This window comes from Orycteropus afer, unplaced genomic scaffold, assembly GCF_000298275.1.
Source record: "Orycteropus afer afer isolate SDZICR_OR568_19922 unplaced genomic scaffold, OryAfe1.0 scaffold00237, whole genome shotgun sequence".
Taxonomy (NCBI): domain Eukaryota; kingdom Metazoa; phylum Chordata; class Mammalia; order Tubulidentata; family Orycteropodidae; genus Orycteropus; species Orycteropus afer.
The window spans coordinates 1,259,369-1,276,345 of NW_006921824.1; the positions used below are offsets into that span (position 1 = coordinate 1,259,369).

General features: G+C 39.5%; 1 protein-coding gene across 1 annotated transcript in view; it reads left to right on the forward strand.

Annotated features, from left to right (window-relative positions):
• The first annotated feature begins 10,120 nt into the window (after window positions 1–10,120).
• MNAT1 (MNAT1 component of CDK activating kinase) overlaps window positions 10,121–16,977 on the forward strand; it is a 309,615-nt gene continuing 302,758 nt past the window's right edge. Inside the window, exon 1 of the mRNA XM_007949081.2 lies at window positions 10,121–10,209. Within this exon, the coding sequence (XP_007947272.1) occupies window positions 10,121–10,209 (89 nt within the window). The remainder of the gene's footprint in view (window positions 10,210–16,977) is intronic.

The following is a 16,977-nucleotide window of genomic DNA, read 5'->3' on the forward strand; positions in this document are numbered from 1 at the left end:
AATAAGACATTTTTGAAGCTTCTCCAGTGTCTTCCTAACACGACCTTCACTCCCTTTTAGGATGTGATTATTCAGGATTTTGAATGTAAAAAGGTAGGACTTGACCGCACATAACAACAACAACAAGGGTGTGTTAAGGAGCTCTGGTAGCTTAGTGCCTAAGGCACTTGACTGCTACCCAGAAGGCTGGCAGTTCAAACTCACCAGCCACTCCTCAGAAGGAAGGTTGGGCAATCTACTTCAGTAGTGATAGTGCCTCTGAAACTCAAGGAGGGGTCACTATGAGTCGCACTTGAGTCAGGTCCTACTCCATGGCACATAACAACAAGAAGAGTATGTCTGAAGGAGCTCTGGTGGCCTAGAGGATAAGACATTTGGTTGCTAACCTGAAGGTCCTTGGTTCAAACTCACCTATGGCTCCATGGAAGGAAGATGGGGCAATCTACTGTATAGATTTACAGCTTCAGGAACCCAACTGAGTCAAAATCCACTTGATGGCAGTAAGTTTGTTTATTTTTGAAGGTATGTTTATAACATAGCTTCATTTACTGTAAAAGCATTTACTGTAAATTAAAATGCCGAAAGGGGAAGATCCTTGAACATCTCATAAACTGTATAAATAGCCCACTGAAAAGACAAAAAACACAAACTCTTTAAAAAAATATATGGTTAACCTTAAGTTAGGGGGACTAGCAGTCCATCTGACCTGCTGATGATGATATAACTAAGCGTACGGAACATTAGACCATACATTTATCTTGGATGAGTAGAATGGAAAGGATCCAAGCTTTAGATTAAAATACACAAACAACACACTGCTGTCAAGTTGGATCCGACTCAATAGTGGTGTGAAAATTTAAGTCTTCTATATAAACATTTTGTAGGTAGGTATGTGACTAGTTCTTCTTTAAGGTGATATTCCTGGTAGAAACACCTTCTCTAGGTGCAGGTGTCTTCCAGGAGATCAATGCAGGATCAGTAGCCCTTTGCACCTCAGGGGCATATGGTGGAAGACTGTCCTCTGGTTTGAGGATGAAGTGCTTTGTGGTGGAGTCTGCTGCTGTTCACAGTTATGTCCTTTTCTTCATGCTTGCATGAAGTCTTAAGTAAGGATTAACCCATCTCTGCCTCTCTGATTACTCTAGATTAGTTGAGTCTGCCTACTGCTACTCTTTCTCAAAATCCAATTTTTTAAGGACATTGTCCTAACCTTTACTTCAGGGTAGCCTTCTGTTATTTCTTCTTCCCAACTACTCACAGCTGTTTACTTCAGAATATTAGAAAGCAGCTGTTTAGGTCACCTGCTCTCATGATCTCATGAAAAAAAAGTTTCCTTTTTTTGTGGACAGGCTGCATTTTATTGTTGGTCAACCAAAGTGTCATTTGATACTGGATTTAACTTGCTTTTATACTGTCCTAATATAAGGAAGCCCCAGTGACATATCTGGTAGATTTAAAATTTATTGTCATGAGAAAGACCACACGCTTCCACCTTGTTGGAAACATCTAGTTGGGTATTGAGCCTCAGAAGACTATCTGAGATTCATGACTTCCTTGGATTTTTAAAAACATACTTTTAATTTTGGAATAATTTTAGATACACAGAAAAATTACAAAGAAAGTACAAAGAGTTCCCACATACCTTTCACCTAGTCTCCTGTAACGCTCATATCTTCCATTACTGTGGAACATTTGTCAAACTCAATTAACTTAGGTATATTACTATTAATTACACTCTAGATTTTACTCACATTTCAACAGTTTTCTACTAATGTCCTTTTTCTGCTCTGTGATCCAATCAAGGATACGCTACCACATTGCATTTAGCTCTTTGAATTTTAAAAACAGATTTATCGGAGCAAAGTAAACAGGAAGTAGTGTGGTAAGGTGGAAAGGATGTGCATTTGGAGATCAGCTAGCTAAAAAAACCAAACCAAACTCACTGCCATCGAGTTGATTCCGAGTCATAGCGACCCCTCCTTGGATTTCTGAGGCAGTGTCTCGACGGAAGTAGATTACCCAGTCTTCTTTCTGAGGAGTAGCAGTGGGTTTGAACTGCTAGACATTGGTTTAATCCTAGCTCTTCTCATTTATTAGCTGCATGACTAAAACTTGGGCAGGGTTATTGTGAGGATTAAATGAGATGACATATGTCAAAAGCACCTGACACACAATGAACGTTCAAGAAATATTTGTTATCTTCTTCCTATTAGTGCAAAGTAGGAGCCTATTCATTTGTATATGCCTAATGAAAATTCCTTTTTCTATAAACCCACTGCCATTGAGTTTATTCTGACTCACAGTGATCCTATAGGACAGAGTAGAATTGCCCCATAGACTTTCCAAGGCTGTAAATCTTTACAGAAGCAGACTGCCTCATCTTTCTTAGAGCAGCTGGTGAGTTTGAACTGCTTTAACCACTGTGCCACCAGGGCTTCTCCTTTTGCTCTAGTATAGTAGGGCTATACAAATTTAGATTATAGGAGTCTTCAAGTTTATTATCGATCAAATATAGCACATTGCCTTGGAAAATCATTTATTGTACTTCTTGCCTCCAGACCACTAAATTCAACAGATTGTGCAGAAGCAGCAGTTTGTGACATTTGTAGCCTATAGCTGCATTCCTATTCCATAACTCCAGCAGGCAATTCCTGTAGAACCAAAACTGAAATCTACCACCAGCCTCCAGATTCCTTTTTTTCAATTTTTCAAAACTTTGTTATGATTTGGGTGAAAGTTTACAGAGCAAATTCATTTTCCATTCAACAGTTCACATACGTTTTGTTTTGTGACATTGATTGTCTTCCCCACACTCCAGATTCTTTTAGTAGGCTGAGCCTCAGAGCTCTTTCTGTCAGCAATTCAAAGTATACTGGAAGTCCTTACTCAAACGTGGTCAGTCACGTTGGGATGGCACACCAGACTTGAGAGCATGTGGAGTTTATCTCAGAGTACTGTTTTTGATAAACGGTTTGAGGAATACCTTACTTCTACTTCCTATGTCTGTCATGCTGTGAACATTGAGTCTGCTGTGCTGACAGGCAGTCTAAAGCTGTTTGTGATTTGGGAAAACAGTCAAGTCTGGGATTATGTGAGAGGGAAGAGCATTAGAAAACCAACCTGCTTGCGTATGCAACTTTTCAGAGTCTGAAGACAGTGATGAAAATATGTGGAAATCCTTTGGCGTTTTAGTGCATTGAAGAAAGTCCTCTTAGGACAAAATATTACTCTTTGCTTGAATATATTTTATTTATTTATTTATTGCTACCAAAGACGGTGATTTCCTTTTTCATGGCCAACTTTGTCTGGAAGGAGGAGGGCAGGCCATATGACCATATTTTGGTGGGTCCTTTCTATATTAGAAAACTTATGCACTGGTTAGAGAAGTTAGGTTTCAAAGTCTTCTTCCAGGTAAAGGAGGCATTCCGTTGTTATCTAGTGACTGATGGTTGATGATGGCACATAGTAAACATTTCTGGTTAAGTGTAAGGCATTGACTTAGATACTAGGATAGTTTAAAATCTAGTTGGGGTGATAAAACATCTTCATAAGTAAATACAAAATAGGGCATGGGAGTGCTGAGCAGAAAGAGATTCATTTTGAGTGGAGGGCAATGGGGAGTAAATTTTCATTCAGGCCTTTAAAGAATTTCGAGAGAACAGGAGAAAAGTTCATTGGAGGCAGAGGGAACAAAATGAGCAAAGTATGGAGCCATGCATGTGTATGGTATATTTCTGAAATGTTTTATGTAAGTGTGTAGTGAGAGATGAGTTGCAAAGGCATGTTGGAGACAAATTATGAAAGTATGTGAATGAAATACTGTGGTGTGGTGGACACAGTGGTACATGTACAGTGGCTATGTTTATATATCATATCATGGCCATAGTTGATTAGTTCTGAAGTGGGCACATACCTCAAACCAAACCAATTAGAATCCTTTTCAAACTTGAACTACAGAAAAGGTAATCTCTGACTGATGGAAGGAGTTTTGAATGTAATGCTTGGGAGTTCTCAGTGACCAAGTTATCTGCCTGGAAATGCTGATGAGGAGTGAGAATAAAGGTGATCTAGTGAGTTGCATGGACAATAGTGGAAAGAAAACATCCTGGCAAGGACTGAGTGAATGGCAGGTTCTGGTCATCTCCCACGTGTAGCAGCACTCTTGCCTTTGTGTGTTGATATGAATTTACCCAGGAACCAGAAACCCCACTTGAACTGGCCTAGGCAAAAATGGGCCATAACACCAAACAATGTGAAGATCAGGAGTGCAGCTGGCTGGACTTGAAGGCCTGCAGTCCCATTTCATTTGTCTCTGACTCTCATCAAGTTAGTTTTGGTCTTTCAAAAGGCTTTCCTGAGGAGGTTGGAAACATGGCTGCCAGTAGCTCCCAAGTCACTTTCCCCAGATTCATTAAAAAGGTCTTACTTCCAATTTGAAAAATTCCAAGGAAGATCTGTGATTGGTCCAGTAAGTGTTGTGGGTTAATCCCTGGGTTGGAGGACCAACATTATGATTGACAGGCCCAATAGAATCACATAGATGTGTGTGGAAAGAAGTGTTTGCCAAGAGAAGGAGCTGTGCAATCTTTAGTCAAGGGACAAAATCATAAATGCCCACTTCAGGCAAGGAAAGCCCAACCTGGGGCCAAAGCCTCGGGGCTGGAAAGGAGGGTCTTAATTTGAGAAACTATCTTGGGGAGGTTGAATCAATTGTTACTGAGGTAGAAATGCTAGAGGTTGAGCAGATGCAGGAAGAGAAATAATAAATAAAAATAATCAATTTTTGTGATGCACCTGTCTTCAGAAATTTGATGGTTTGGTGGTATTCTGTGTAGGCTGAGATTCCTTTGGCTTTTGAATTTCACCATGCTCTCAAACGTCATGAATCAGAAGTCTGCTACTGTCTGTGCTTTCCTGGTCAAAGCTCTTTGACCATTCTATCAGTGTGTCCTGCAATAAGAATAGCCTACGTTTCAGAGCTCTTATTATCTGTTGTTGTTGTTAGCTGCTGTAGAGTCGGATCTGACTTATAGCAAACCCTATGTACAATACAATGAAACATTGCCTGGTCTTGTGCCATCTGCACAATTGTTGCTATGCTTGAGCCCATCATTGCAGCCACTGTGTCAGTCCATCTCGTGGAGAGTCTTCCTCTTTTTTGCTGACCCTTTACTTTGCCAAGCATGATACCCTTCTCTAGGGACTGGACCCTCCTGATAACGACCAAAGAATGAGAGACAAAGTCTGACCATTCTTATTCCGAAGGAACATTCTGGCTGTACTTCATCCAAAACAGATTTGTTTGCTTTTCTCACAGTCCATGGTATGGTCAGTATTCTTTGCCAACACTGTAATTCAGATGCATTGATTCTTCTGTGGTCTTATTCATTGTCCAGCTTTTTCATGCATATGATGCAATTGAAAATACAGCTTGGATTAGCCACTCCTTAGTCTTCAAAGTGACACCTTAGCTCTTTAACATTGTAGAGAGATCTTTTGTAGCAGATTTGCCCAATTCAATATGTTGTTTGATTTCTTGACTGCTGCTTCCATAGGCGTTGATTGTGGAGCCAAGTGAAATGAAATCCTTGATAACTTCAGTCTTTTCTCCATTTATCATGATATTGCTTGTTGGTCCTGTTGTGAGGATTTTTGTTTTCTTAATGTTTAGGTGTAATCCATATTGATGAAGTCTTTGATCTTCATCAGTAAGTGCTTTGTGTCTTTTCTTTCTGCAAGCAAGGTTGTGTGATCTGCATATTGTAGGTTGTTTTTCATATAGTCCAGCTTCTCAGATTATTTGCTCAGCATACAGATTGAGTGAAGTATGGTGAAAGGGTACAACCCTGATGTACACCCTTCCTGACTTTACACCATGAGGTATCCTCTTGATCTATGTACAGGTTCCTCTTGAGCACGATGAAGTGTTCTGGAATTCTCATTCTTTGCAATGTTATCCACAGTTTGTTATGATCCACACAATTGAACGCCTTTGCATAGTCAATAAACACAGGTAAACATTTTTCTAATATTCTTTGCATTCAGCCAAGATGCACCTGACATCAGCAATGATATCCCTTCTTCCATGTCCTCTTCTGAATCTGGTTTGAATTTCTGGCAGTTCCTGTTGATGTACTTCTGCAACTGTTTTTGAATTATTTTCAGCAAAATTTTACTTACATGTGAAAGTAATGATATCATTCGATAATTTCCACCTTCTGTTGAATTACCTTTCTTTGGAATGGACACAAATATATCTCTCTTCCAGTCAGTTGGCTAGGTAGCTGTTTTATAAATTTCTTGGCATAAATGAGTGAGCACTTCCAGTGTTTCATCTGTTTGTTGAAATGAATTATCTGACAGACCTATATATATACATATTATGTAATGTAATCATCACAGCAATACTGTGAGATACATTATACAGAGGAAGTAAACTGATGTGGAGAGAGGATAAGAAATTTGGCTCAAACTCAAGTCTATCTGATTTAAAAGAAGTCTAGGCTTTCCCTATTACTGTACGTTGCCTCTTGTAGATACTATTATTACTCATCTGTCAGTTTGTCATACTGTGGTGGCTTGAGTGTTACTATGATGTTGGAAGCTATGCCACCAGTATTTCAGTTATCAGCAAATGGCCTGTGGTAGACAGGTATCAACAGAATTTCCAGACTAAGAAAGAAAGGCATGGTGGTCTTCTTCAGAAAATTAGCCCATAAAGATGTTATAGATCACAACAGAACTTGTCTGACCTGTTTGCTTTGGACATGCCATCAGGAGGGACTGGTTTCTTGACGCAGACATTACGTCAGATGAAGTAGAGAGCCAACGAGGACGTGGGAGGCACTTGGTGAGATGGATTAGCTTAATAGCTACAACAATGCACTCGGACATGCTTGTGATTGTGAGGATGTCACAGGACCAAATAACGTTTTGTTCTGTTGTATGTAAGTTCATAGTGAGTCAAAGTTGACTTGACAGTAGCTGTTAACAGTACCACCACCACCACCACCACCAGTACTACTTCTACTGCTACTGAACATAAAACTTTCAAATCTTATTTGTTGTTCAAAAAAACAAAAAACCCAAGCCCATGGCCATCAAATCAATTACAACTCATAGAGACCTTATAGGACAGCATAGAACTGCTCTATTGAGTTTCCAAGGCTGTAAATCTTTACAGAAGCAGACTGCCTCATTGTTCTCCTGCAGAGGAGTTGTTGGGTTTGAAATGCTAACCTTTTGGTTTGCAGTCAGGTGCTTAACCACTGTGCCATGAGGGATCCTTTTTTTTTTTTTTTTTTGGTGTTAGTACTGTCTTTAGTACTTTTAATGAAATAGCTCATTTAATCTTTACAAACATTCTCCTCAGTTCATAGTTGAAAAAACTAAGGCTGCATAGCTAGTACATGATGAAACCAGCACTTGAATTCAGCTCTTTTGGTGCCAGAAGCCAAATCTCTAAGTTGTTGTTGTTGTTGTTATGTGCCGTCGAGTCGGACCCGACTCATAGTGACCCCTCCTTGGGTTTCCGAGACAGTATCACTATGGAAGTAGATTGCCCCACCTTCCTTCTGAGGAGTGGCTGGTGGGTATGAACCACCAGCCTTCTGGTTAGCAGTCAAGTGCCTTAGCCACTATGCTACCAGAGCTCCAATCTCTAAGTATTATTATTATTATTATTATTTGCCTCTAGCTCCATGCCTAAAGCTGACCTGATAGAGTTCCAAAGCAGCTGTTGCTACCATGCTTTCCTGCTGGTACTTTCCCACCTGCTTTCTTTGCCTTGATCTCAAGGCTAAAAGACAGGAAATGCAACTCACTTCACAATGGGGTTGGGATTCCTGTTAAAAGACATGATTAAAACTGCCCTGGTGGAGGCAGGCGGCTCAAACCCACCAGCCACTCCTTGGAAGGAAGGTTGGGCAATCTACTTCCGTAGTGATACCACCTCAGAAACCCAAGGAGGGGTCGCGATGAGTCAAATCCGACTCGAAGGCAGTGCGTATTTGTGGTATTTCTGTTATGCAGCACTAGATAACGAAGAAACACTCCATAACTCATATAAATCTCAATTTTATTCCCAGCCTAGGTTACCAACTAGGTTCACTGTTTAAAAGGTTGGAGGTTAGAGTTATTTTTTAAAATGTTTTTATTGAAAAGAAAAAGTCATATGAAAAATTAAAATTACTATGAGTATATATAGCTGCTAATCACTGTATTGGTGAGTTTGAAAATCTTTTCTGCATGTCTACTTATCTGGATGGAATTTAGGTCAGATGAAGGTGATTATAAGAGATGATATTTGGCATAAATTTTCACATTATATTATTATTTGATGGTCATTCATTCATTCTTCATTTACTCTGTTTATTTAATAAGTATCAACAAGCCCTTCTGTCTGTTGTGGAGGGGGGTAAGATGTGATCCCTTACAATAATTATCTAATAGAGGTATTTACAAAGGAGCTCTGGTGGTGTAGTGGTTAAGGGATTTGGCTACTAACCAAAAGGTCAGTGATTTGAACCTTCAGCTGCTCTGTGGAAGAAAGGTGGGACAATCTGTTTCTGTAAAGATTTATAGCCTTGGAAAACCAGTGGGGGGGTCATTGTGAGTCAGAATTGACTTGATGGCAGTGAGGTTTTTTTTTTTTTTTTTGAGGGAACTATCTTAGAATTTCTGAAATAAAGTTGCATATATTTTTGTAAGATCTCTTTTTTCAATATTTGGGAAAATAAATTCTGTCTTTGATGGGATGGGAATGGGGAAGAATTAGGCTCACTTGACACTATTAGGAGCCCTGGTGGTGCAATAGTTAAGGTGGTTGGCTAACCAAAAGTTTGTGGTTAGAATATACCAGTGACTCAGCAGGGGAAAAATATGGCAGTCTGCTTTGGCAAAGATCTGCAGCCTTGGAAACACTATAGGGTAGTTCTACTCTGTCATGTAGGGTTGCTGTGAGTTGGAATTGACTGGATGGCAGTGGATTTTTTTTTTTTGGTTTGGCACTATTAGGCATGTTTGATAGCCTTGAGGTAAGTAGCTCCCTGCAGAGCAGATGCCAGATGTTATCTATATATTCTGCTTTTTAGTGAGAATCTGTAATATTTAGGGTTGGTGCAGAGACTGTCATTGGTAAATTTCCCAAACTTTTTATATCTGAGAATGCATAGTATTTTCTATGCTTTCACGACTGTACAAATATAAAAGAAAATTATGAAGCACAGGCTGTCCAAAAGAAAACTATCTGAATTATGGAATATGTACACCAGGCACAAATCCTTGAAATCATGCGAGTGTTTTCAGATAGAATAAAATGGAATTTATCTTTCTAATTGTGACACAGCAATTTTGAAAAAAAATGGGACTATGTGCATAGAGATGAGACTTTGTGTACAATTTGCCTTTTAAAAGTTTTTTCTTTTCCCTGATAGTTGTGATGTTTGCACATCATTACTGTAATTGATACTACTGAATGGTACATGTAAGAAATGTTGAAATTGAAAAGGTTTATATATAAACTACAGTTTAAAAAAATAGTGCCCACACACCAATCATATGAGGACTCAACGTGTGAAATCACATTTAGTACCTTAAAAAGCAAAACACAAAAAACAAAAACCCAAAAAAATACAGAAATGTTCTTTTAAAAGTCTCTAGTGGCTTAGCATCATTACAATGATACAGTACATGATGCTAAAACACAGCTTTCATTTAGATAGTGTTTTGTTAATTTACTGTAAAGTCTGTTTTTATAGAATACATTTGTGTTAGAATTTAAACTCTGAGATTAAGTCTTTAAATAAAATATTTTGTAGTTCAAACTCACAGACGAATAGATTAAAAGTCATGTATTCTTTTAAATAAATGTTTTTTCCAAAACCCGATATACTGTGCTGCCTTAAGGGGAAGGCTAAGACAGAGCACCAGCTCAGGATCAGAGACTCGCTGCCGGAACGTTTGGGCTGTAGTGCCTCACCTCGGCCGGTGCTCATTTGTAACGGGACCGTCACTGACAAGTGCTTGTTGGTAAGAACCTGCTTGGCGTTTATACGGAGGGTCTTAGAGGTGGCTGCAGCTGACGCAGTCTTCGGGGCAAGTTTGTAGGGGAGAAGGCGTCATGGACGATCAGGGCTGCCCCCGGTGTAAGACCACCAAGTACCGAAACCCCTCTTTGAAGCTGATGGTGAATGTATGCGGACACACTTTGTGAGTACGGCGACAGTGGATTCCGATGCGGGAGAGACACGCAGGGTGGGAAGAGCTAGCCAGGAGATGCTCAGCCTCGGCTCAGGACAGTAAAGGGCGTCTTTCGTCTCGTACTTTACTGATTTAAGGGAGGAAAATGGCAAGAGGGAGCGTTGCTTTCTGTAAACTTGAGAGGTAGCGGCTACGTTCAACGATCCTGGCCTGCTTTGGGTTGCTGGTTCTCAGATGTATCCAACTGTTTGTCAGGTTAATTCTCCATTGCCCATGAAACTCCCGACTGTTTTTCCTAGACTCTGGGTTACCAAATTGGCTCCAAACACATCGTTGGTTAAAAGTGGGGCTGGGGGTTGGAGTGTTTCTTTAATTTCACGCACGCACACACACACTTTTTTTTTTTTTTTTTGAAATTGGCGAAAGTGCTGTGAAAGTTAAATTTACTCTGCGTATATGCAGTTGCTATTTTGTGTATAGATTAATTTGAAAACCTCGTCTGTATGCTCAGTTTTCCTGATGGAGTTCGGTAATAGTCTCATCACTAAAAGGGAAAAAATCCGGGCTCCAGGCAGTTAATTTTGGAAATACTGCACGTACGTTATGTGCCAGCCTCTATTGTAAGCGTTTTTCCATGAATTATCTCACTTCACTCCCAAAACAGCCCTATGAAGTAGGGACTTGGTATCATCCTCATTTCACAGGGAAGGAAACCGAAACTGTTCAAGCGCCTTATTAAGTGGGTCCTACTAAAATTGCAACCCAAAAGTCTGCCTCTAGAATGCCTGTTTTTGAGGCGAGGGGTTTGCTTTTATGATTTGGAAAGGGGAGGGAGGAGGGTTGAATTTGAGTATTTGGAAGAATAAATGTAGGAATTAGTCAAACTGTTGCTTGCTACATTTTTATGGTCAATAAAGGCACTTGTCTCTAAAGTACTTTGGAATGAAATCTGCCATGTAAGGATGAGCATATATAATGTACCTGTAGTTTTTCTGAGGTTTCTCAGAGGTAAAAAATGATGGATAACCCACAGAGTTGTAAGCAAGGTTTTTAGGTAAGTACAAGTTGCATGATTAGTTGTAGTTATTATAATAGAACTTATTAACTTAATTGGTCCCTTTTTCTAATTAATCTTTATTTTCCTTACCTAGCAAAGAAAGTATAGTAGAGCTGTTATTGAATGGTTTAAGATTAGAAATAAGGTAAACGTAATAAAATAGAATGCATGGAGAAAAGAAGGGAGGCAATCACTGGAGATAGATGTTAGATTTTTAGAGAAATTTTATCCAGTTTATTTTCATTTTCCTGTATTACATTTATTACAGTTGGTGCTAAAGGAAAGGGAGATGATCAAATGGGCTTTTTGGGAAGGATGGTAAATGTAATTGACTAGAAGAACGTTCTGCAGAAATCAGCCTATTAGGGAAGATCATAGGATTTTCATTAGACAATTATAAAATACTTATTTTTAATTGGAAATTGCTTTCATTTTATCCTTTTTTTTTAAATCTCATAAGAATTAGCATTGTATAATTTGTTCTGGTGTTGTATTTATTTTGGTTTATTTGTTAACATGTTAGATGCAAACCACACTTTGCAGTCCTTTTTTGACTTAAAGTATGAACAAAATTGATAAAAGTATACCTCCTAAATTCAGGAGAATAAATACTGCAGGGTCATTCAAGATGGCTCTATAGGGTTTTGGTTAAAAGAATAAGTTCTGGAATTGTTCTGCTTGATTTCAAGTTTTTTATTCTTGTATGACTTTTGGCAGATTACTATCTTCTTGTGCCTCATTTTTGTTATCTGTAAGATAGAGATGATAGAGGTACTTTTATCACAGTATTTAAGGCTTGAATCGTAGTTACTGTTGTTAGTTGTCCTCAGGTTGCTGTGACTCATGGCAGCCTTGTATGTAACCAGTCCTCTGCCGTCTTCGTGCTCATTGGTGTGCTTGAGTCCCTGTTGTGGCTGTTGTGTCAGCCCATTTCGTTGAGGGCTTCCCTCATTTTTGCTGACCCTCCGCGTTCCCAATGATATATAAAATACTTGGAGGTATTTAGTAGAGTTTCCGTCACACGTTAAGTGTTCAATATATATTGGCTGTCACATTATCGTTGTTACTTGTGGGTAGTATGAGTGATAGAAATAACATAAGACAGGATTTATTTGGCTTGTACAAATAAATAACTTGTACAATAATGATTATCTTTAAATATAATTTTGATTATAATGACTATATTGTATTTTTAATGTGAACTCTTTACCATGTTTCCTATTCCATTGTCCTTATTAATAAGGAGCCCTGGTGGTTCAGTGGATAAGAGCTTGACTGCTAACCCACCAGCTGTTACACAGAAGAAAGATGTGGCAATCTGCTTCCTTAAAGATTAAAACAAATGAAACCAAACCCAACCCACTGCTATTGAGTCCATTCCAACTCATAGCCACCGTAGAATAGGGTAGAACTGCTCTGTAGGTTTTCCAAGGCTGTAAATCTTTGTGGAAGCAGACTGCTACAACTTTCTCTAGCAGAGTGACTGGTGAGTTCCAACTGCAGACCCTTTGATTAGCAGCTAGCGCTTTAACCACTGTGCCACCAGGGCTCTTTCTTGGAAACCCTGTGGGATAGTTTTAATGTGTCCTATAAAGTCACTATGAGTTGGCATCGACTCCACAAGAATAGATTTATTAAGAATTATCTTAAACTAGGCCATAACTCTGCTGTGTATGAGTGAATATAGGAGAGAGTGCACTGATTTTTTTTTTTAAATTTGTTTAAAATTAAAAATTATGTTAGTGATTGTTAGAGTAATATAAGGATATTAAGTGAAAAGTAAAAATTCTCTGGTTCATTACCCCAGAAGTATGAACTTTTAATGTATATTTCTAGACATTTTCTATGCATATGCAAGCATGAAGAGCTCTGGTGGTGCAGTGCCTAATTTGACTGCTAACTAGAAGGTTGGTGGTTCAAACCCACCAGGTGCTCTACAGAAGGAAGATGGGGCAATCTACTCTGAAGATTTACTGCCTGGGAAACCTAATGGGGGTCACTATGAGTTGGAATCACCTCTATGGCAGTGAGTTTGGTTTTTTCAGTTTATACAAGCATGAGTGTGTGTTTAGATAGAAAACCTTTTCTCGCCCCAGCATCATTGGCATCTTTATTATAACCTTGCATTTTTCATTAAGTATACCTTGGTTAGTTTTCTAAATCAGTATGTATATGTCTTACTCTTCATTTTAACAGTTAAATAGCATTTTTTAAAAATTTTACTGTGATTTGGGTGAAAGTTTACAGAGCAAATTCATCTTCTATACAGCAGTTCACATGCACTTTGTCTCATGACATTGACTGTAATCTCCCACAATGCAGCAGCGCTCCTCTTACTTCTTCCCCATAGCCACCTCTTCCCATGCACTCCTACCCCTTGAGCTGTCTCCCTGTGCATATACAGCCCTTCTATTCTCCCATGATTGATCTCTCCAAGGAGTGTATCTGCCTGATGTAAATGTTCAGCTCATATGCCTATCTGTTTGGCTGGAAGCCACAAGAGTGGGTTCAGTTCCAGACCTAAAGGGCAGCTGGGGCTATAGTCTCAGGGGTTCCACCAGGCTCTATCAGACCAGCACACCTGGTCCTTTTTTTTTTTTTTTAAATGATTTTGAGTTTTGTTCCATATTGTTCTACTCTATCCAGGATCTTCCAGATAGATCCCCCTCTGAGTGGTTGACAGTGGTAGCTGGGTACCATCTAGTTCTTCTGATCTCATAGTGGTATAGGTTGAATAGCATCTTTGGTTATACTATACTTTATGTAACCAGTCTTTATTTTTTTAAATAAATATTTAGATTTTCAGTTTTTCAGTGGAGTAAACATCCCTTATACATATATCTTTGAGCACTCATGTAAATATATCATAAGATAGAATCTATAAAGCATAGTGTAATGAGTGGAGGTTGCAAGAACTACTCCAACTCACAAGTTGCCTTTCCACAATGTCAGGTTTATTAACACACCACACTTCTGGGTTAGCAACCCAATATGGCTGCCTCCATACATGGAGGACTTACACAAGCAAGCAAGCGAGGGTCAAAAGGATAAAGTCAAGTCCAGTCTACATACGCCACTCTGGGTCTGGTTGATTCATCACACTGTGTGGCTTGCTCTGCCATGATTTTAGTTTAGTCACGCCATCTGGCCTGCTCCAGCGCTCTCCTCGTTTTGGTGCAGGTACTGTCTGTGACTTCACCACTCTATGGGAGTATGCATTGTTCTGAGAGGGACGATGCACACCTTAGCTGCTCCACAAAGGAGTCACACTCTCTCAGTCCCTCACCAGGGACAGCACAAGCCTGAGGCACTCTATGGAGGAGTCAGACTTGCTCATGCAATGGCTCTGGTGTGGCTCCGAGCGTCCTCGCTTCGTTTTGCTAGTCTTTATATACACTGCAATCACACACCTCCATTCTTACCTTACTCTTCCAGATTCCAAATAAACAGGATCAAAACATATTCACTGTACTAGCCCTGCAAACAAGTATTTTACAAAAACAACTTGTTTGTGAAGCACGTATATCAAGCTTGCCAAAATCATTGTTCCAAAAACAGGTTTACATCACTCAAACCTTATCTTATTTCACACACGGTTATCTAATGATTGCACATAGGGTTAATGTCTAATAGTGGAATTGTTGGATTAAAGTATGTGCCTTTCAAATTTGGATAAATACTGCTTAGTTCCCAAAAAAGGTTGCATTGATTATGTTCTCAACAACTATTGCTGTGCATTCCTATTGCTATACGTCTTTGCTGACAATGGACATTATTATATTTCATAGTGTGTTTGTACAGTGTTGTATTTCATGGGATTAAATTTGGGCACTTTTTATAATATGGTTAGTCTGAGAGGGCCAGTTATTATTTAGTATTAGTCGATATAAAAATCATGATTTATTTATTTATTCTTTTGTGTGCCTTTTTTTTTTTTTTTTTAATTGTGATTTGGGTGAAAGTTTACAGAGTAAATTCACTTTCCATACAGCAGTTCACATACACTCTGTTTCATAACATTGACTGCAATTTACTCCAATGCAACAGCTCCCCTCCCATTTCTTCCCCATAGTTACCTCTTCCCTGTGTCCTTCCCTCCATGCACTCCTGCTCCCTGAGCTATGTCCCTGTGCATACACAGCCCTTCTATTTTCCCATGATTGTTTTCTCCAAGGAGTGTATCTACCTAGTGTAAATGTTCACCATGTATGCCTGTTTCTTGTTTGGCTGGAGGCCACAAGAGTGGGTTCAATTCCAGACTTGAAGGGCTGCTAGGGGCCATAGTCTCAGTGGTTCCATCAGGTACTAACAGATCAGCAAACCTGGTCCCTTTTTGTTTTTTCAAATGATACTGAGTTTTGTTCCACATTGTTCTCCTACTCTACCCAGGATCTCCTACATAGATCCCTCTCCGAGTGGTTGACAATGGTAGCCAGGCACCATCTAATTCTTCTGGTCTCAAAGTTGTGTATGCTGAGGATCGCATGGTGTACCAGTCGCTTGGACTAATTGTTTCTGTGCATCTTTGGTTTTCTTCATTTTAATTTGCTCTGGATGAGGGAACACCCATCATTGCATCTAGATGGCTGCTTGCAAGCTTTTAAGATCCCAGTCACTACTCGCTAAAGTAGGAGGTGGAACAATGTTTTGTATAGTATGTTATGCCGAGCTTGATGTGACTATGGTCCCGAGCCCACTGGTTCAACTACTTGTTCCCTCTGGGTAGCTGGCTGTGCCCAAGAAGTGACTACAAACTTGTGCCTTGTCAGCTCTACTATGTACCTGGGAATTCTTAAAGAACTTAATAAATACACTTATAGAAACATTGTCTGCCAACCCTATACATGGTCTTGGGCACACTCCCTCCTGCATAGACATACCTGATATTTCATCCTGTCCACCTATCTATCCACCCGTGTAGCCATGTTTGCCTTCACTGACTATGCAGTACTGTATGTGCAAAAGGGTCCATCTTTGTTGTCTGTACCTCCCATGTACCTCTCTATGCCTTCCTCTTCCTCAGTGTCTCCATGTTGATCACTCACATTTGGTACATTGCCCTTCTCTTCACCCAAATCAATACTTGTCTCTATCTATCTAACAGTGTTCCCTCCCCGACCCTCCCACCCCTGGTAACCAACAAAGAAAATTTCCTTCCATATATAAACCTTCCCTTGACTTTTTACAATCATGGACCGATACAGTATTTGTCCTTTTCTGATTGACTTACTTCATTCAGCATAATGTCCTCCAACTTCATCCACGTTATGTGGTGTTTTGCAGGTTCCACGTTATTCTTTAGGTTTCATAGTATTCTATTTTGTGTAGGTACCATACTTTGGTTATCCATTCTAAAGTCGATGGACTCCTAGGTTGTTCCCATCTTTTGTCCTGGCTTTCTCTTCCTTAGGATTTATACCTGGTAATGGAATGGCTGGGTCAAATGGTATTCCTAATTCCAACTTTTTAAGGAATTGCCATACTGCTTTCCACATTGGTTGTACCATTTTACAGTCCCATCACCAGTGTATGAGAGTCTCAATCTCTCCACATCCTTGCTAGTATTTGTTATTTTCTGTCTTGTTGAGCTTTGCTACTAGTGCTGGAGCAAGATGGTATCTCGTTGTTTTGATTTGCATCTCTCTAATAGCTAATGATCATGAGCATTTCTTCATATGTTTGTTGGCTGCTTGAATATCCTCTTGGTGAAGTGTCTGTTC